A 22,197-nucleotide genomic window follows, 5' to 3' on the forward strand; every position below is an offset into this window, starting at 1 on the left:
ACTTTTGATACATAAATTATGTATTTCTGATACATAAATTATATATTTTTAATACATAATATTAATTAACTGTATGATGTGTAGTTTCTACAAGTAATATATTAGTTGTCTTTTATTTTTTTAAAATTTTATGATTGCTAACTTTTTTTTTTATTTGTAGTTGGTGTTTGGTAATATTGCCCCAACAAATGTTGAACAAACAAGGCTTGAATTGCATGATTTTGTCCCTGTGTATGAAGATCAAAATGATGAAGTTAATCCAAGAGGTGATGTTGATGATTTCAACACTCAACCTAAAAAAATACTAAGAAGCACCCCAAAAATAAGCTGGAATCACAACCTATTAACAATGAGAATACAGATCCACAACCCAGTAACTTAAGTTCAAGCAAGAATGAGCTGAAACTTCTGAGAAGTGAAATCAACACAGTATAGTTCTATTTTGACTTTGAGCAGTTCTGACAACTTAATTGATATTCGGTTTCACTTTTTCTTTTATAGGTAAACGACAAGATTTCATGTTTGGAGCAGTTAATGATTACCTCATTTGAAATAGTTTTTAAAGCTCTAGGTGAACGCGATGCTTCAAAGGTATTCTTATGACTATGCTTATTTGTTATCTTTACCTGTTACTATAATTTTTATAACTTTTTGTATATTTTTTCTAAACAGGGTAATAGAAAAGAGGACGACCATCATGATAGTCATGGCCATTATGATACTGGTGATATTCATAAAGATTATTTTGGCGATAAGGAAGTTGCAGAAGAATAATTTTGGTAGTGAGGAAGTTATGGAGAGAAATATTGGCAGTGAGGAAGTTGTAAAGAAAAATATTGACATTGAGGTAAGTCTAAAGCAAACTGTTGTTGTTATGGAGGGTGTGGTGAAGGATTCTATAGAAGCTGGTAAAAGTAGTGAAGGAGTTGGTGATGACGAAGCCTTGATTGAGGATGTCGAGCCTAAAATCAATGCAATCACCCAGAAGTTTTATGACAAGTTGTTGGTGGAGGATTATGTACAAGTTGTTGGTAAAAACAGTTGTCAGAAAGTTGGTGAGGACAATGGTTGGACTAGTGATGCTGAGGCTCAAATAACTGCAATCACCCAAAAATATTTCAATCAAAATATTGTACATGGTGATTGTTTAGGAGTGGATACAAATATTGCTACTATGTAGGAAGATCGTATAGTTATTGTTGATCATGACACACCTGAAATGATCCCTAGAGAAAGAAAACTAACAGGGGTCATGAAGCCACCATTCATGAACAAATTTGACTCTGGTGGCACCATCCAAGTTGCTCAAGATAAGTCAACTAAGTCAAAGAAGCCCATCTTGACAAATAAGTCCATCTTCACTATAAAGTATCATTTTCAGGGAAATGTTGACAATCCTGTTGATTTCAGAATATTGTGTAAGTGGAACACTTTCATCAATAGAGGCTTAAGGACTAATGCACCGTAAGTTTTATGTTTCACTTTTTTCTTTTTCTTTTTTTTTTCTTGTTTATTTTTTATGTTTCGTGTTATGAACCATATCTTTTTATCCTGATTCATCAGGGACGGTGTTTATACAGAGATTAGCAATGAGCTAAATAAAATCTTTGAATTGGAGTTGATGATATTGGAGAAAAAAATGGTTCTTCACATTTGCATATCCCGGCCTACCCTTGTGTGATTCAGTAAGTCAACGTTATAATGATTCTTCAAATTTTCAGCATATTGATGTTAATTTGTTAGCATAAATGCCATTTCTTTTTTTTTTATTCATGTTGTAATTACGTATAGATTATATCTGTAATAAAATGAGAAATGTGACTCGATAACCCATGGATAGTAGGCGGAAGAAAGGACTAGAACAATAATGGCAATAGAAAATATAGTATCAACTTGGAAGAGTATCTTTTTATGTATATTTGCAGTATCTTCTGTAAAATGTATAATCGATTTATACATAAAATATATATTTTAGTTTTCTCATACTGTAATTTTTTGACAATGTGTGTTTATTCTTCATATTTCAGCATATTGATGTTATTTTTTACTATTTGAGAAAGAAAGGAAAGTACGGTATTGATGTTCCAGTAAGATTCACAACTACCGACTGTTGGTTTAACTGTTTGATTTCGAATTTGTACAAGAAATTTTTGGAGAAAAAGAGAGACATGAATTTGATTACTGAAATAGATCCAATTGTTGAATATATACTTGGGTATTTTTTAAGATGTAATATTCCTTGGTGTATTGTTGATGAAGTCCTTTTTCCCTATAAATCTGTCTGATAAGTGGCACTGGATATTGGCGAGACTGTCATTCAAAGATTTACGCATTTATATATACAATTCCATGAGTGGCGCGCGGCAGAATAGTGCAGTTCGGAGATCAATTGAGCCATACTCAGTGTTGCTCCCATATTTTCTTCATCGTATTGGTTTTTGGGACACAAAGGAGAATCCTATGGGAATCCCCACCATTGATCCTTTTGAGATTCATGTCATTGATGGGTTGCCAACGCAAGATAACACGTAAATTATTATTGAATATTTCTGATTATTATTCATTTTTTTGTACATGAATTTCTATTTGGATATTATACTAACTTATTTGTTTATGTGCGACCTTGTATGTAGTGACTGTGGTGTTTATGTTGCTGCATTTGCTGAGTACATCATTCAAGGCAGCAGTATTCCTGAAGCTATTGATATTAATGGGATACGGAACCGATATGGTATATTGCTATGGGATTATGGAGTGAAGAAACAAAGAGCACATGCACTTAGTGATGACGAGTCTACTGGTATATTGAAGGATCTGGCCAAAAAGGATAACAAGAAAACGGGCAAGTCACATTCCATTGTTGATGACAAGGATTTGAGGGATAACAAGAAAAAGGTCAAGTCGCATTCCGTTGTTGATGACAAGGCTTTGAAAGATAACAAGAAAAAGGGCAAGACGCGTGCCGTTGGTGATGACGAGACTTTGAAGGATATCAAGAAAAAGGGCAAGTTGAAGGGCAAGAAAAAGTAGTTTGGGATAGTTTAGCAGAAAATTCACATGTAGTTTTAAGATGAAGTAGTTTGGTTATAATATTGTCTTATGATTGGATACAGTTGTATACTTATATCACGTTTTATGCTTTTTTGTTTGGAATGTTTTTGAACAATATGTTTGAAATGCTAATGTTGAATATTACTTTTAATTACGACTTGTTTGTTTTCAGTTAATAGTGAAATTATGTAAGTTTTAGATTTTGTGTAGTTTTGACTTTTCTACAGCTTTAGTTTTGTAATTTATACAGATAATTTATTTCGACAGGTTTTGCAAATTTAGCCGGTGTTGCTAAGTTGTTATAGGAAGTTTTATGAATGAAGTTTGGGGGGCAGCTAAACTGTATATAAATTGTATAGCGACAGTCTATTTTGTATAATTTTGTATAGTAACAGTCCTTTTGTCTATGTTTTGTATAGTGACATCTATTTTGTATATTTTTTGTATAGTGACATCTATTTTTGTATATTTTTTGTATAGTGATATCTATTTTGTATATTTTTTGTATAGTCACAGTCTATTGTATGTAAATTTTATATACAGTAGTGACGATCTATTTTTTTTTTGTATAAATATACAAGTTCTATTTTGTATATTTTTTGTATAGTGACAATCTTTTTGTATATTTTTTGTATAGTGACATCTATTTTGTATATGTTTTGTATTGCATATCTCATTATTTTTTCATTATTCTAGTTGTAACATTCACAAGGAAAAATATTACAAAATACTAAATCATTGATGAACATCTACTAGTTGTCTTGAGCATTCCTGCATGTTCTTCTGTTGTGTCCTTATTTTCTACATAGTCCACAGGTAACTGTTTCAGTATACAGATATTCATAAAGTCTCTTGCGTCGAGACTTCGTCGGTCTTCCTGATTTGCCCGTTACTCTCGGTGGTAGCACCACATTATCTAACACCTCTATTTGAAGATCCCATGTAGTTTCATCTGGAAGTGGATTAACTGGCACTTCATATGTCTTCTTGAAGTATTGGTTGGTATAATACGCAGAACAATATTTGGGTGCTTCTATGTGTGTGTAGTCCAATACTGCCATAGCATGTGGACAAGGAATCTCATCCACTTGAAATCGTTTACACGAGCATTCTCTTTTTTGCAAGCATACTATGTTCCGCCTTTGTTCAACATCCATTACTACATATACATAATCGGTTGAAGGCCTCACCTAAATTTAAATAGATATCATTAGTAAAATAGGGATATGACAAGTATTAATGTATGAAGTAAGACATGATAAAAGAATATTTACTGTCATCTTCTGTGACAAATAGCTATTTTCCTTCAGTACTTCGTTATATTTTTTTTCTAGGCCAGTAAATGTACTCATTGCAGTCATTCTATTTGTATTATTCCATTCCATAACCAAATTCATCATGTAATCTAGCAAACTCATGATTGGTAGCTCTCTTGCCTCTCTGTTTCTTGCATTGAGTGACTCGGCAATATTTGAAGTTATCACCATGGATCTATTAACAGTGGAATGCGCTATGGACCACTTTTCAAAACCAACTTAGAACAGGTAACCCCTTACCCTCTTATCAATGTTGTCCATATCTTGCATGAGGCGATTAAAATCTTCAATTTTGTATGCTCTGGCCATTGCAAGAAATACTTCTCTCAGCCGATCATGGTTCTTCTTGAACTGCTTCTTTATGTTATTCCAAAGATGAAAGATGCATACACAGTGAGAAACCTCTGGATACACAATTGAAGTACCCCTCAATATGCTTGCATGACGATCGGATACGATGCACATCCTTTCTCTTTCCCCAAAAGCCTGTCTAAACGTTTTAAAAAACCATTCCTAGGAAGCATCATTTTCAGAATCGACAACAGCATATGCTAGTGGAAAAATTTTACCTAGTTAAGCAAATAAGAAAGCATCCACATGTTATTTTTGTTATACACGGATAAGAACTATCTATACCATATATAATTATTATACAAGTCTGCGACATATTCAACTGCCGAATATTTTGTGCTAGCTGTTAACATTGTTCCCTTGTGTGATGATTTGAGGAATGTCCCGTTAACTACTACAATAGGGGAGCAGTATTTCCATTCTATGATTGATGCATTGAATGCGACAAAAACATACATGAAACGCCCGTCCTCTGATTTATGTAACATTATGACAGAACCAGGATTTGTCATATTTATCATATACAAGTGACCCGACAGTTTACTATAAGATTCGCGTGGTATCCCTCTTAGCAGTTCAAGCGCCTTTTCCTTTGTTCTATAAGTTTTTACGTAACTCATATTAATCCCATACTGTTGTTTCATGTCGCTCATGATGTCTGCTGGAGTGTATATTATTTTTGGATTAGCATATTTGTTGCAAATCATTTTTGTAATGGCTGACGAAGTAGCATAACGTTGTAAAAACAGTCTACTCATCTCTGGGCAAGTGTGAACATCATTGAACCGTCTAACCTTGAAGATATTTGATTTGTGTAGACTTGAATATCTAAGACTCCATTTGTCACTTTCATCCATGCATTTAAGACAATACCTATTTAAAATATAGTGTTATGATAATGCACTTTTTCAGATTTTTACACTTGTGTCTCTAAATAAACAAGCAGTATACATATGCAATCTCATTATACAATAATACAAGCAATATACATAAAATTACAGAGAAGTTCAATCTCATACGTAGAAATCATACCTTGTTGTAGATTATCCATCTACTATAAATTGATATTTTTCTCGTATTGCGTAGTGCTTCATTACACTAATGAGTGTATCTTTGTCCCAATATAACTAAGCTTCTGCAATTTCTTCAGGATTGTCTATTATACAATTTTCCTTCATTATCTCAATTTTGTCTTCTTTTCCATGATTATCCATCATCTCAACAATATTAGTTTCGTGTACTTCTTCTACGTTCTGACATAGTAAACCAGCTGAAGTTGTTGCGAGTAAGTTATCACCCAAGTATGAACTTGAATATGAGCATTCAACACTTGAATACAGAGTTTTCAACGTTATGCATAATGGATATTCAGTGATATCCAGGTTTTTTTTTCATCTCCATATACAAGCGCACACTCATATCATTGTATATTGGAATTGCTATATAGTCATCCTTCACTGTATATTTTATCTCCATCGCACTTGTAATTGAATCTATATTCAATTGCTTGTATATCTCATCAACAAAATAATCATAGCTACATCCCGAATTGATCAGCACGCCATTAATAAGGAAATTAATAAATTTACTTTCACTTACCCATTCACCACTGTGTTGAAGTAAAATCGGAATCAAAATTGGAACAGTAGTTCCAACATTCACAATCTCCATAGACATTAGTTGAGTTTGTCAATTTTGTATCAATTTCACAATTTAAGAACAAAATCTCAACTCTATTAAGCTGATTGTAGGCCGCAATTGTGCAAAAACTTTGAATTTCACCGTGAATTTTTTGGAGCTCTTCTCTAGGTTTAATCTTCAGAAACCCTAGATTTGTTTTGACAATGTGAATAATTGGGTGACTTTTATAGTGTTTGGAGATTGAAGATCCCATACTGAACGCGTGAATTTAGGTAACAAAATCGATTAGGAGTGTTTTCCTTTTCGTTTGAGTTGAGCGTATGGTTTCAACTTTTTCAGTTGCTAGCCTTTATTATTATTTTTAGGTTATTACTTGTAAAGGGTTATTTTGTGGCTATTAGGTGATATAAGTTTGGCCCTAGTAGCTACAAATGAACTTCTCTCTTTTAATTTGCTCAAAGTAACTCCAAATAAAAGTAGATGACGAGTTATAGAATAATAGTTACCTAATTATGGGTCAAATCTGTTTGGGTCAACTTTGATGTAATCTATTGTTGATGGGCTGATCCTCTCTAAACAAGCTGTACCTATGAGTTGGATAGGCCCAAATGAAGTACTTTCTTTTGAGCCTTTGGGCCTTAGAACGTGTGCATTTTCATCCTCACTCGCAATTAGTTTTCTTTCTTGCTACTTGCTTTTTCAGCAAAGAATGGCTTGAAGTACTAGGTTTTCTCGTTATAAGGGCTGAAATGTGTAAGTTATTGTCTAAGAATGGCTCAAAATACAAGGTTTCCTCGTAATTGTCTTTCCAAAATTGAAATTGTGAAACTTCCTTGCTTTCTTGTGAATGTGTAAGAGAGTTGTCCCTTTCTAATTTCAATGGTCCAATCTCCAATAAGAAGCTACCTCACCTCATACAGTTTTGTTCTTTTGCATCCCTCTTTCCTTAACTCACATGTAGGGCTTAATTGTTGACATTGGTCTCATCCTAAGAAATCATCAGACTTAAGCAGTGAAATTTTAGTAGCTACGTGCACTGACCTCAGTCATGTGGAAAAATCGGCCGGCGCCCACTCAAGAGGGACTGAGAAATTAATTGAGTACAAAACTTTGACCATCTCACTTGGTGATGGAACTTCATCCAAGTTGCGGCGCCACAATCTTCTAACTAGTCGTGCCTTCTCCGATTTAATTAGAGGGCTAATGTGTTCGGCCAAACTATCTTTTTGTTATTTAATTTTGGCCAATTCAAGTTGATCCAAAGCTCTTTCGATCTCGGACCTATGAACAGTGGCGGATCCAACAATAGAATTATGGATTCGTTATAACATAATATTTCAATGTCGACATTATATATATGCGACAAAATAAATAGTGATAGAGTTAAATATGTATCTTAGAATTCACGTTCTCAATTCAAAACGATAGCATCAAAATTTTGGATCTGCCTTGTATGCATGTGAATTCCACGGAACTTGAAAAATGTTTGTTGTTATTGCTCTTGTAGCTTAGAGAGCTATCCTTTGATCTTTTGAACACAATCCCAGTTTGTGGCTATATATGATGGAATATATATAGTTATTCCAATCGTTTACGACATCGACAATAAACATTCACACTCTTGACTCGTAAATTCATGTGCATCAATACTCCGATCCATTATTAACCCCATTTGAATAATATAGAAGAGCAGATATCTAATAAATGAATCAAGAAAACTACATTGGAGAAAGATCATTGACATTATTAAATCTTGCAATATACTTTGAACAACAGACAGAATGTCCTTGACCTTAGCTTGTTGGGGCTTATTGTTCATCCATATCATCTTCTAAAGACATCTTCCCCCATAACCTGCTGTTTTGAACAAGGTTTGCTTTACGTCTTCAGAGCTCAAAATTGTTCGATGCTCCCTTGCCTAACAAAATCCAGAGATGAAAGGAAAATGTTAATTAACATGATAAAACAATTGTTAGAGTCAATCATCAATCAATGATCTCTCAATCTCAAATTAGTTGACATCGGTTATATAAATCTTCTATATCCATTCTGTTTTATTTGTTGAGGTTAATTTTTAGTATATATTCAGGTGATTCATCACAGTTTAAATTTTTTGACACTAGCCATTAACCTATCACAACGGATTTGGAATAGGCTATATATACTTTGCTAAGCTACTATAACCATTATAAGTCAATGCGCTAACGACAATTCAATGCATTAAGTTCTCATTATGTGTGAGATCCGAGAAATGGATTTTGGACAACATTGAGCCTATTTTGTACAACCTATTCTTGGATTTAGTATGTCCGCGGTTTGAACGCTAATAAATACTGGTCACACGACACCAACTCTTACAGTGGAGTCTAAGCTAGCGTTTGGCCATAAATTCCCAAATTTATTCTGAAAAATCTGATTTGGGTGAAGTTTGGTTTGAAGATGAAAATGTGTTTGGACATCTATTTTGGGTGAAGTTTGGTTTGGAAAAACATGAAACATGACTTATACCCACAAGTTCTAAAAACTATCACAAATACCCAACAATACCATTATCAATAATATTCATTATATTATCGCAAACCATAGTCCTGAACATAAATAAATTTGATACAAAATTATCATTTTTATAATGAACTACATGATACAACTATCAGATGACCGAGAAGACGAAGCAACATCATTACAAAATAATAAATGGTGGACTCTTTTATAAAATACAAAAGTTTGGGGCAATTTTAAAAAAATATAATAGTGATAAATTTGATACAAAATTATCATTTTTATAATGAACTACATGATACAACTATCAGATGACCGAGAAGACGAAGCAACATCATTACAAAATAATAAATGGTGGACTCTTTTATAAAATACAAAAGTTTGGGGCAATTTTAAAAAAATATAATAGTGATATTTTGGCCCAAATTGGGATTTGAGATTTGGCCAAAATTTAGGAAAGATCTATGGCCAAACATGTGTTTGCCAAATAAAACTCAAGTTTATTTTGGCAAAATCTATAAACGGGTCCTAAGACTCTTATTCCAAAAAGAACATATATATTGTATGATTAACCGGTTTCTATTTAGCAAGTGACCAAGGACAGGTTCAAGATAGATAATACTCCATCCGTTTCAAATTAGATGAGATACTTTCCTTTTTAGTCTGTTTCAAAATAAATGATATATTTTTAAATTTGAAAATAATTCAATTTTAAACTCTTCATTTTACCCTTAACGAGAAACTTTTATAACCACACAAATATCATGGTCCCATTTTAAGACCAGAAGTTACAAAAGTCTTTCTTTATTCTTAAATAAGTGCCGAGTCAAACTATTGAAACGGAGGGAGTACCTCAGAACAAGAAGCTTGCAATGAGAAGTCACTGAAACAGCTGATAACACATTGTTGTACATCAAGGCCAAGTGCTTCTAGCGTGCTCACTGTTGACAACAACATTCCAGGCTTTGCAGCGCAACAGATCTTGATTCGTGTGTCCACGTTTCTCCTTTCTACCTCAAACTGCAATATTTTCCACCCAATTTAGGAAAGCTCATTACACATTATTGATAGAGTTAACTATGGTGGTACGACTGGTTTAATGTAAAATGTTGTACCTTAGGAGGCTTTCTTACAAGTGCTTCATTTGGCTTTAACTCCTTGAAGTTTCCTACTAATTTAATATCCTTAATTTCATCTTTCACATTATCATCTTCACGCAATGTATGGATTTTTTCTAGCAGCTCCTTCATGTAATCAATTGCGTCCCCGAGTATGGATGTCCTGTCCATCTGCTCAATCAATCCATCAATTAAAACAAGTATCATTACATTTTCAACCATAGTAACACCCAAAATTTTGACTAAATAAAATACACTAGTACAACAACAACAATTATGCATCAATCCCAACAAATTAAGGTAGGCTATGAATTCTTACTAACCATTATTTTTCATTTAAATTCATCTCAAACCAACATTACCTAAGACTTTTTTCTAATTTGAATGTTTAAAAGAAGGAACTCATTATATTGGTATATTTGAACATTTAATAGGAGGTTATCTACCATATTTTTTCAGGTTACTAATCGACATTTATTTGTCTAATAGTGTAAACATTGAGTTAAACTAGAAGTTAAATTCATAAAAGAATGAAAAGTGAATTTACCTTACTAATCTTAGGAACAATGGATCTAAGCATGGAGAGTCGATCATTGAGTCGTTTTCTTCTCCTCCTCTCTGCCATTAGATTTTTTGAAGGCTGTCCCTCACGCTTCCTAACTTTATTCTTCTTTTCTCCAACATTAGAAACACCCATTATTCTTGAATTGGCCTCTTCAACTTTGACATCATTAGTGCTGACGCTATTCAAGTCTTCTTGCAAGCCATTAAAATCACTAGAAATAATGCCAAGTTCTTGATTTTCAAACATGGCTCTATTATTATACTCATCTTGAATTTGAAGTGGCAATAGTATTGTGTCATTAATTTTATCTGGGGCAGTGAAAGAATCAAGAATTAATGGATAGGATTCTGGTGAAGTGATCAAAGGACACTGAAAGTTTGATTCTGAGGGTGTGAATAGGCCCAAAAGTGAAGAATTTAAGGCTACAAATTCTGGATTTTGATAAAAAGGTGATTCAAAAGTCCATCCATTTGGGAAAGCTTCATTTACTCCACTTGGAAAAGTGCTCCAACTTTCTCTCCTTGGAGCCAGTATTTCCTCTAAAAGATCCTGTTGAGTAAGCTCCATGTTTTTTTTTCTTCTCTCTCAAACATCAAAAAGTACTAGTATAAAGTGGAATGGTTACAAATAATATAATGCTGCATCTAGTTGAGGGAATATATATATAAACATATTTAATAGTGCCTTTTTCTAATAAGGAAGGAGTTAGTCCTTTTTAGGTACTTTATTGAGTTAATATCAACTGGAGCGTAAGATTAGAAATCCAGAGTAGAGGTACGTTTTCCTTTTTGTATTTGAGAGTATTTAATTGATGAGAATATTAAGTCTATGGCTATATATATTAGCTAATATTCAAGTCGAACAAATTGAAGTTACTAGACGGAATAAATCAAAATTTAAAGAAGAAAAACCGAATTATATCGAATTTAATTAGGTATACTATTGGTATAGGATTTTAAGAAATCAAATACCGATCGAATCAGAATATTTAAATATCGTACTATACCGATCGACGAACACCTCTACTCTCAAGTGAGTATTATTGAATTTAACTTTTATATATTGACACGGTAAAAAGTTCTACGCTATTATATCATTTGAGAAATTTATATATGTAATTGTACATAATAAGTGAAATTGAGTAACCATTGGTTATAATAAATTAAACAAACTTGATGATGTGAAATTTTATATATTATAACTATTTACAGTTAGATCATTCAATACTTAAGGTTATTTTCAGTGAAATCATCAATCAGAGAGAATTAATATTTAAATCTCTGTATACTGAGAGGTTTGACCAAATGTCTGAAAGGAAAAAGATATATGGACATCGGACATCTAGAACAGTGACAGGTTCTTTGCATATATTTGTTACCTGTTTTTGTATTCATTTGAGTAGTTTAATCAGAATAATGTTTTTTGTACTTTTTATTTTACTCAGTAGGCGTTTGGACATAAGAATTGTAAAATTCCAGAAACAAGTAATTAATTTTTTTTTTTAGTGAAATGGTATTTGAAAATTAGAGTTGTGTTTGGACATAAATACAATTTTAGGCTGTTTTTGAATTTTTGTGAGTGAACTCAAGTGAATTTTGAACGGCCTTTTAGAGTTTTTCAAATTTTTGAAAAATTTTAAAATTTATTTTTAAGTGAAAATTGAAAATTTTATGGCCAAATATTGCTTTCGAAAAAACATAAAAAATTTTTTTGGAAAAAAGTAATTTTTTATGGCCAAACAGACCCTTAGTTTTCCACACTCATTTCGCCATGCCCTAATACTGCAGGTCATGTCCGTATACTTCATATGTTTTAATTACCGTATGGTAAAATGAACATGTAAATCAGCAAAGGTGAAAAGAACAAAGACCATTGTTTTATTTCTTGCAAGAGGTAGACACGTAAAGCAACGTTCATAGGGTTTTGCTGTAAATTACTTGTTCCAAATCCTTTACTCCGTATTTTCTATAAAGATACTTTTATATTTAGAAACTTTTGTAAGAGAAATTAAAGTATTATATCAAACTTTTTAAGCTAAATATTAGAAAGAGTCAAATATTAAGACAGACAAACCTTTCAACACACTTAAATGTTGATCATATTAAGATCGAATCTAGGTCATCGCGAAGGAAAGTGTCAAATCGTTGCGTGTTAAATCGAGGTGCTTAAATTAGAATTTCCCATTTCGCTTGCTAAATAGGCAAAACATATATCTCCCCCTCAAACAAAAAAAAGAAGAAGAAGAGGAGGTTGCTTATAGCCTGTTTGGTCAAGTTTCTCGAGAGGTCAAAAGTGTTTTTTTCTTACAAGCACTTTTTTTTTTAACTTGAGGTGTTTGATCAAGCTTTTTTGGGAAAAAAAATACTTTTGGAAAGAATCATAAACAGTTTCTGAGAAGCAAAAAAAAAAGTAGTTTCTTCCCAAAAGTAGAAGTAGAAGCATAAGCAGTTTTAACTTTTCTTTTTACCAAATATACTCTTAACAAAATATAGTATATACTAAAATAACCGTTAAACATAATACTTAGGATATTAATGTATAAATATTTCTTATTATTTTTAGGATAACTTTCTAATATATAGTGACTTTAGGGGTGGATGCTTTTATATTTGTTGAATGATTTTTAATATATTTAACTTATATTAAAAGAATTAAGTATTGTTAAATTTTATTTTCATATTTTACTTAAATAAAATGATAAGATTTAATTATTGCATGTAATAACAAATTTTTAAGATTATTTATTTACTTATAATTCGTAATTTGATACATAAAAGTATTTTCTGAAAAATTTGGCCAAATATAAATTATTGTTCAAAAATACTTTTCAGAGTGATTATCCAAACACAAATTACTCTTCTGCAAAAGTACTTTTTTTTAAAAATAATTTTAAAAAAAATACTTTTCAAAATAAGTTGATTTTTTTAGTTTTGCCAAATAGGCTATTTATAAAAAGACAGAGGCTCTTAAAATTTAGAAAAGCACACTTACCAAGAAGGGCATCGATCACGAGCAACATCACGTGAAGGTATCTCTCAAAGCAAAATTGGTTAACATTATTCGACCACACTTTAGGCTGTCAAATTTCCAAATATACCCACAATTCTTAACAGAGAAATCAATTAAGAAGTACTAATGATATAATTTAATATTCCCTCGGTTTCATTATTTTATACTACTGTAGTGTTTGACTAAGCATTTGTAATCTTAAAAATGCTACTCCTATATTCTCTAGCTGTATAAACAAATATTTAATTTTCTTTATATATTATTAAAAAATTATTCTTTTAAAATACACTAAAAATGAAGAGTGTCACATAAAATAAAATAAAAAAATTATTTAATAATTAATCTTGATTTGGATCAGAGATGCTCATTATGAAGGGAAAGATACTCCTTAATGAAAAATTCTCTATTTTCAAAGCTTAAATCAAAAATCTCTAATTAAGAGTAAAAAGTGTATGGGGGTAAAATTAGTTGATAATAGGTGGTCGAATAGTAACGTGTTATGTGAAATCGAAGACGGGCAAAAGTTGAGTAAGCAAATAACTGGCACCGGGTGCGAAGTGTGTAACCAGTACTGGATGGATCCCGAAGGAAGCTTAGCCAACAATAAAGATTCTAAGGTTTGACATCAGATAACATTTAATGAGCAGCTGTTAAAGAGAATATCTCTATTCAAAGCAAACCGATATGCACTCATCAATGACGTTTTTATTCTCATACAATAGGAGCTTGATCTTAGGATCTCGAGCTTGTTTGGATGGGCTTAAAAACTGGTCAAACCATCTTTTAAACAGTTTTTAACTTGTGAAAGTGTTTGACAACCAAAAAATAGGCTTAAAAAAAGCCAAAACCAATAAGTTGAAAAACCCAACTTTTTCGAAATTGGCTTAAAAGTCATATTGCTTTGACCAAGGATATTACATTCTTATCTCTTATAAATTTTTTTAATCCCAAAATTACCCCTAAGTAAAAACTCTACAACATACTATCTTTTTTTTTCTCCATTCTCCAATATTTGTCAATTTCTTAAAGTTCTTAACGTGAAGCTAACAATAATTTTTTAAATAATTTTTGATACATTCCAATATTTTATAAATATTGTTCTTTTGGCTTCTTTTTTTGGTCCCATAACATTTAATTTTTTTGGTCGTTGAATCCTTCCTTTTTTTAATTGGTGTAACTATATTCTAAAATCAAATCATTCAATGAATTTACGTGTTACCCCTGAGTTTGAAGCTATGAACAGAAAATATAATATTATAGTCATCATCTTCTTTATAATGTTAACAACTTTAAGGATATTTCAGTCATTTTAATAAGAAAAAGTGCTTACCAGCACTTGTTTACCAAACACTTCATCAACTTGTTTTCAGTTTCAGCACTTTTATCCAAATACGTAACTGCTTATTTATAAAACAAGTTCCAGTAGTTATAAAGTGCTTTTACGCACTTAACTTAAAAGCCATTTTTTAAGCCAATCCAAACATGCCCCTTGTCTCCTTAAGTAGGGCTATAAATAGCAGGATTAACAACCATTGTAGGGACATGAAAATATTCTACACACAAAACCTATAATCTACCATCTTGTTACGCTCAATTAAACAGTTTAACAATTGCTTACACTTTTGCCCTCGGGAAGGCTAAGTTCTGAGTATGGCTTGTCATCTCCTTTAATTTCAGTCTTTAATCTTATATTTGTTCCTATTTATTTATCATTTTTGGATTAAATCGATTCGCTTGTCTATAAATCACGCTATAAATTCAATTGTACCGTTTTACGGGTAAACAGTTTGGCGCCCACCGTGGGACATAAACATCTGCGTAATTGCTTTGGTCCATTCATTTGTTACTAACAAAGTTTTGACTCTTTCCTGAGTTAAATAAGATATGGCAGCTAATGATGACAACAACATTTACAATGTTGGAGCACACGATGAACGGGAAGAAGCATCCCAGCATGATGACTCAATCAGAGAGACCCGCAATGAAGGGGATGTAACAACCTCGGTTCGTGAAGGTCAGTACTCTCGTCATGTGCGGGGCCCAACTCCTGATGATGCGGAGGATGAACATGTTGTTGAAACGGTCAAACTCCTAAGAGAACGACAAAGAGCAATCATGGATCACCTCTCAAGGCAAGATCGAGTGATATCGGGGAGTTGATAAGTTGGGATTTTGACTACTTATTAGCGTCTTTTAGCTTTGGTTTTAGTCCAAAAGCGTTTAATTGTGCTCCCGAAAACTGATAAAATGTGCTAAATTACAGGAATATTGGAAGATGGACTCCCAAGATGAAATCCAACTCAAAATGGAGTAATCTAAACTCAAGACCATAAAAGGCACAGAAGCTCAGAAGTGCGGACCGCAGAATATCATTTGCGGTCGCAAATGATGAAGGAAAAGCTAGCAGACATTTGTGCAAAGTGCGATCCGCACATGAATTGTGCGGTCGCAAAAGATGGCTAGGAACAAAAGTTCAGAGAATGTGCATTCCAAATCCTTGAGAAGTGCGGACCGCACAAGAATTGTGTGGCCGCAGGTGTAAAAGCGCGGACTGCAAAAGATCAAGTGCGACCGTAGATGTAAAAATACGGACCGCGGATGGAATGCCCTACAGCCGTATATCAGAATTATGCCGCCGCAGATCTCCAGTTCCTGACAACTTGAAGAAATTTACGGACCGCACATGGAATTATACGGCCGCAGAACCTCACGAAGGGCATTTTTGTACGAAATTTCTAACTCTATACAAATAGATGAGTTTTACAATTTTATGTTAACTTTTGACATCAACAGCTACAGTAGTCGTTTCCCTTTACTTCTTTTAGTAGGTTTTCATATTTTGAGCTATTTTAACATAGATTTTATCATTTTAATCGTGCAATATGAGTTTATTTATCATTTCTTCTTCTTCTTCTTCAATTTCAAACATGAGTAGCTAGATTTTTACTAGAGTTGTGACCCAACCCTAGTGTGTAAACTTATGAGTGTTTAATTTAATGTATATTTATGGTTGGGTGTTTATTATTTAGCCTTGTTCATGATTTAATTTATGGAATTAATGGTTGCAAATATTAGTTCATGCCTATTTGACTTGGTCTCTACTTGAGAAAGAGAGACTTAGTCTAGGAAAACTTGGCTAACAAGAAATTGGGCCAATCGAGAGATTGATAATCCCAATTAAAGGGTTCAACCTAGAGATAGTAATAACCCGACTTGAGTTTTTATCAACAGTTTTGTGCAATACCCATTTGGACTTGAGAACGCCAAATTGAGCAAAATCACTCTCTGACCGAGAGGTATTGAGTGGGTAATTGAGTGTTGATAGCTATAATATACCCCGATCAATAAAACAAGAATTAAGGTTTATATCCTATTAGGCAAACACCTAGGCGATGGTCTTAGCCCTAGGTTTTTTATAAAACTTGAAAAACAACAAAAATAATTCTCTTAATTTTATCTCACAACTTTTCAATTTTAGATTTAAATTAGACATAGAAACAACCCAAGTTTATGGAAGTGTAAATTGAGATAGTCAAACTCACATACTATAATATATACTTCTAACTCCAATATATAGCTCCCTGTGAAAATTGACCCTGACTCTTGTTGGGTACTATCATTGCATTCGACAATTTCATAACCTTGAATTGAGGTGTGAAATTGGACGAGATCAGTACCATGTCAAGGCACCCTTCGTGAGAGTTTCGGTTTTGAATCTGATCCATCCGGTCATCTCTCTCATGAATCTCATGAGCTCGGTTTTGAAAGGGTCAATCAAGTTGTTATTCCCATATCCACAGTTGGAACATCTTTTTTTATTTTTTTATTTTTCTCTTCGCTTGGCTCCTCATGTTGTAAAACCATAAATGTTGCATGTAATTTCCACTCGTATGATAGTTTTTTGTGATGATAGTCATTTACCTCTTATTTTGTGATCTTCTTTGTAAGTTCTCAAATTAAATTAATGATGTCTACTCATCTAACTGGTTGAGCAGCCGACACTGATAATACAAATTGTGCAGTTGTTCCATTTAGCTTTTTATCATCAACCATGAAACCAATAAATTTGTTGCTTGAGCTTTTCTTCCCTGTGCATTAGTCCTCTGTCATAGATGATTTAATCATATTCAGTGCCACAAAATGATTGAGAACTAAGGGTGTCTCCCATTTCATTCCCATTAGCAGCTCCATTCATAATTTTCAAAATATTACAAGTTTATAGATATAACAAAATACATGTCTGCCAAATACCAACATTTCTAGTTTTGACTCCCAACATCAACAACCACAAACAACCTGTCTACGAAGCCTCTAAGTACAACATAAGAGTAATATGGAGATGTCGGCAACAAGACCTCGGCTATACCTCAAAACACAGTACATTTGAAACAAAAGATACATGACCCTGAAATGAAGTGGGGCTCACAAAGTCAGCTGAAGAGAGTGTACCGCTACCATTCATCTGTTACTAATAAATTTTGATTCCTTCCTTAGCAAAAGAAAAATCAGGTATGACAGCTAATGATGTCAACAATGTCTACAATGTTGGAGCACATCATGAACGTGAATATGTGTTCCAGTGTGATGATTCAACCAGCAAAATCCGCAATGAAGGAGATGAAATAACTCCAGTTCGCGAAGATCAGTATCCTCGACATATGAGGGGTCCAACTCTTGGTGATGCGGATGATGAACGCGTTGTTGAAACGGTCAAAATCTTGACAGAACAACAAAGAGCGATTATGGATCACCTCTCAAGACAAGATCAGGTGATGACAGAATTGAAGCAGACGTTATCGGATGCTTTCAATAATGATAATGGAAGGGATCTGATTCCTCCCATTATTCATGCCAATCAAATGGATCAAAAGAAATGATAATGACGCTCCAAGGGAGGAGATCGATTTCAACGAGGCAGGAGATACTGGTAGTGGATCTGAAAACAATAACTCAACTGACCCTTTCAAAATCGAGCTCATGAGATGCATGAGAGAAATGAATGAACGAATGCACCAAAACGCTAAAGAGTTCCATTCTTTGATGGATGAGATCCCGGGGGCGCCGCTGGTGTTAAAGGGACCAGATTCCAAAAGTATACCTAGTTGTCGTTTAAACCAAGTGCGGCTCCGGAGATGATCCTAAAGAGGTTTAAGGTGCAAGATATACCAAAATATTATGGGACTTCGGATCCACATGAACACATCACGACCTACACTACATCAGTAAAGGGAAATGACCTGGCCCAACACGAGATCAAATCTATCTTGTTGAAAATCGCTTGGCGAAACCCTGACGAAAGGTGCCTTAACTTGGTATTCTCTCTTACCTGAGCATTTTATTGATTCTTTTGAAATGCTTGCAGATTCGTTTATCAAAGCTCATGCTGGAGCAAGAAAGGTCCAGGCAAGGAAGGCGGATATATTCAGAATATCCCAAGGAGAATCTGAACTCTTACGAGAGTTCGTGATCCGATTTTAGAAGGAAAGCATATTACTAGCGGTACTGGATGAGTGTCAGCGGAGGCATTTACAAAGGGTCTCAACCCATTGAGTTTCGATGCCTCCCGGAACTGAACGAAAGTTTGCTAGAATTTCAGACAACCACATGGGAAAATGTCCACAATCACTACGAGTCAAAGATCAGGATAGAAGATAATCAATTGGGTTCTTCGGTGTCTTCCAAAGTGCGGAATCATGATTGTAATCAAGATAAGTTCAAAAATAATTTTTATGCAGATCAGAGGTCCTCTAGAAGTCGTTCTCAACCTTATGAGAGGGCCGATGGGCGTGTAAATAAAGGTTTTTAGTCTTTGGATAGATTCACTTCCGGTAGAAGGGCGGGTCGTGGTCGAAATAGTAGACGGTTACAGGATAAAGAAACGTTAGGGTCCCAAGATTCAACATATCCCAGATTATCCGACTACAATTTTAACATCAACTAGGTAGAATTGGTATCGACAATAAGGAATATTAAAGAAGCTAGGTTCCCAAAACCAATTCGATTGGATCCTATCTAAAGGGATCCTAATCTATGGTGTGAATTCCACGGTACTCATGGCCATAGGACTGGGGACTGCCGATATCTTCGTGAAGAGGTAGCAACGTTATTGAATAAAGGTAACCTCAGAGATTTTTTAAGTGACCGCGCCAAGAACAACTATGGGAGAAGCCGGGATGTTTCAGAACCATCAAAACCAGCTACAGGGTCACCTCGGATGACGATAAACATGATCTTCGGTGGAGACGAAGTAAACGGGGTGACATTCTCGGCATTAAAGAAGACGAAGATATCGGTGACTCGTGGAAAAAGGATCCGAGAGGTATCAGAAGACGACATCACCTTCACATAAAAAGTTGTTGATGGACTTCTTCTACCGCATAATGATGCTTTGGTAATTTCTCTTAATATTTTAGATTTTAAAATTAAATATGTGTTGGTTGATCCAGGAAGTTCTGCCAACATCATACAATGGAGAGTTTTGGAGCAAGAAAAGCTGAACGGAAACATAGTTCCGGCAGTAAAGCTTTTGGCTGGGTTCAACTTAATAAGTGTCACAACCCGAGGAGAAATTTTGCTGCCCATACATGCCGAAGGAGTAACGAAAACCACCCAGTTAGAAGTGGTTGATTGCAAAATGGGCTACAATGTAATCCTCGGAAGGCCTTGGATACATGAAATAAAGGTTTTACCTTCAACATATCATCAACTGTTAAAATTTACGACATCAGAAGGGATCAAGAAGATCAGAGGAGATCAACCAGCTGCAAGGGAGATGAACGTAGTAACCATTTTCAGTAGTAAGGGAAAAGAAATGAGCAAATAGAAATTACAGGAACAGGAACCGGTGCCTTCTTCCATCTCGATTGAAGATGATAAAGACAAGGAGTCATCAGAATTATATCAGGTACTGAGGTCTTTCCACGTACTGGAAGAGACGGATGCGACCAAATAAACAACAGAAGAGCTCGAACAAATGGCCTTGGTCGAAGAATTCTTGGAAAGAAAATTCCACTTAGGAACGGGGTTAAGCCCCGAACTCAAGTTAAAAATTCCGGATTTTCATAAATCTAGCATTGATTATTTTGCATGGTCGCATTCAGATATGACTGGTATTCCATTGGAGGTGGTGGTCCATAAGCTAAGTCTGGATCCTAACTTCCCTTCGGTAAGGCAGAAGAAACAAGCAAATAAATTAGTTCCTACCTCCACAAGTTAAGGGCCATTCCAGCTAATCAAAGGTGAGTCATTCACACATCAATTGGGACCAACAATTACCCACACCACTTATGAATTATCAACAAGGCAACATGTTAAGCTTTTATGCACAAATAGTTCTAATGTGATACTTGAGCATCAAGAGTTGACTTTACTCATCAAGAAAGCCCGCTCTTTCATGTAGGTCATTGTGGATCCCAAAATCCTCCTCTTCTACTCTCCGTTTGCCTATCTCGCTTAAGGATTTTTAGCACTCAATCCAAAGAGTTTCGAAAGGTTCACTCATCTCTCTCAAAATAATGTCGTAAGTACGACTTTAAGTACAATAGGCTTGCCCCTCATGTAGATCACAACAAATGTAAGCTCACTCATCTTGAAATCACGTAGGGATTTTTCGGAATACAATGAAGGTTTTTGGACTAAGGTTGGATATGCTATGATAGAGCGGGTTCATCTTTCCTTAAGCACTCCATTTTCTGTTCTCGGCTCATGCTTTGCCAATTATTTGAGGCATTTTTCTTTTCCTTGGGGGAAACTATAGAGACTTAACATCACTCTTTCTTGATTATGACATTCATTTTCTCCTGTTTTGATTTCTCCATGCTTTGCAATATTACTTTTCTTTGAACCCCTTCATCTTTTCCACTTATTCACTTTCTTTTTGCATTTTTCTTTTTGCTCTTTCCTTTTCATCATTTCTTTTCTCTTTTTTTGCCTTGATACCTTTTCCAAGTTCCCCGTCTCCCCCCCCCCCACCAAACTTATATTTTTTAAGCCAATTGTTTCACAAGAGTATTAAAGAAAGCTCAGGTGCCAAGAGATGGTCACAACAAAATGGGTAAAGGCTTGTAACATGGTTAACAAATGAGAAATGTTTAAGGCTCAAATGGGTTGACTAGGGATAACAATATTGGTGGGCAATGGAAAACTTCAAGCGGGTCAAGGAGAGCCTTCAATCACTTTTCAAGCCAAGCAAAACTTAAGATCTTGCCTAGAAATACATTCGGGGCAAGTTCTTGACCATTCGCACGGGTACTTGGACTTGTAACAAAAACATCTCACCTCTCACGCAGCTAGATTGTTAAAGAGGATAGAGTCGAGGGCCCACAACGACCATCTTCAAGATTGAAAATCACCATGGTTCGATTAAACCACTCGATGATTGCCTAAGTCAACACAAGAGTCACAAGGTCACTAACTAGAGGTATTTATTTCCAAAAATCTTATTTTTAACTATAAGCACGTAGTTAAGTGTGTTGGTACCAAGTGAAGCATGTTTGACTATTCGAGCATGACTCAATGAGGTCTTTTTATTCATTACTGCTACTATTATTATCTAAACACTAAAATATGGACTCAATCTATTAAAAATATTGTCACGCCATCCATCGTTGAGAATTGTCACCCGGTTCACAAAAAACTACCTTTGAAA

General features: G+C 34.3%; 2 protein-coding genes and 1 long non-coding RNA gene across 3 annotated transcripts; 1 reads left to right on the forward strand and 2 right to left on the reverse strand.

The window, feature by feature from the left end:
• Positions 1–3,845: 3,845 nt before the first annotated feature.
• On the reverse strand, positions 3,846–5,575 carry LOC104096306 (uncharacterized). The gene is made up of 3 exons (XM_070194167.1): positions 5,022–5,575; positions 4,608–4,857; positions 3,846–4,241 (listed from the first exon to the last, which is right to left on the reverse strand). The coding sequence occupies exons 1-3, from the start codon at positions 5,573–5,575 to the stop codon at positions 3,846–3,848; spliced, it is 1,200 nt and encodes a 399-aa protein (XP_070050268.1).
• A 1,711-nt stretch (positions 5,576–7,286) lies between these two features.
• On the forward strand, positions 7,287–7,901 carry LOC138906689 (uncharacterized). Its single transcript, XR_011414251.1, has 3 exons — positions 7,287–7,409; positions 7,651–7,733; positions 7,788–7,901. It is a non-coding gene; the product is annotated as an uncharacterized lncRNA (long non-coding RNA).
• A 79-nt stretch (positions 7,902–7,980) lies between these two features.
• LOC104096301 (transcription factor bHLH93-like) lies at positions 7,981–11,192 on the reverse strand. Its single transcript, XM_009602658.4, has 4 exons — positions 10,524–11,192; positions 9,974–10,147; positions 9,711–9,878; positions 7,981–8,277 (listed from the first exon to the last, which is right to left on the reverse strand). Exons 1-4 carry the CDS (start codon positions 11,106–11,108, stop codon positions 8,191–8,193), a joined length of 1,014 nt encoding a protein of 337 aa, XP_009600953.1. The 5' UTR covers positions 11,109–11,192; the 3' UTR covers positions 7,981–8,190.
• Between the last annotated feature and the right edge of the window lie 11,005 nt (positions 11,193–22,197).

This window comes from Nicotiana tomentosiformis, chromosome 2 (assembly GCF_000390325.3).
Source record: "Nicotiana tomentosiformis chromosome 2, ASM39032v3, whole genome shotgun sequence".
NCBI lineage: Eukaryota > Viridiplantae > Streptophyta > Magnoliopsida > Solanales > Solanaceae > Nicotiana > Nicotiana tomentosiformis.

What these genes read in the sequence shown, in the direction of transcription:
- LOC104096306 (XM_070194167.1), bottom strand. Translation starts at nt 5,575, where the DNA reads ATGGATGAAAGTGACAAATGGAGTCTTAGATATTCAAGTCTACACAAA. An exon ending in GTTGAATATGTCGCAGACTT is followed by an intron (nt 4,858 to 5,021) that starts GTATAATAATTA and finishes TAAAACGTTTAG; the next exon opens with ACAGGCTTTTGGGGAAAGAG. An exon ending in TGGACAACATTGATAAGAGG is followed by an intron (nt 4,242 to 4,607) that starts GTAAGGGGTTAC and finishes ATTTAAATTTAG; the next exon opens with GTGAGGCCTTCAACCGATTA.
- LOC104096301 (XM_009602658.4), bottom strand. Translation starts at nt 11,108, where the DNA reads ATGGAGCTTACTCAACAGGATCTTTTAGAGGAAATACTGGCTCCAAGG. An exon ending in TTGTTCCTAAGATTAGTAAG is followed by an intron (nt 10,148 to 10,523) that starts GTAAATTCACTT and finishes TTGATTGAGCAG; the next exon opens with ATGGACAGGACATCCATACT. An exon ending in TGCAAGCTTCTTGTTCTGAG is followed by an intron (nt 8,278 to 9,710) that starts GTACTCCCTCCG and finishes GGATTTTGTTAG; the next exon opens with GCAAGGGAGCATCGAACAAT.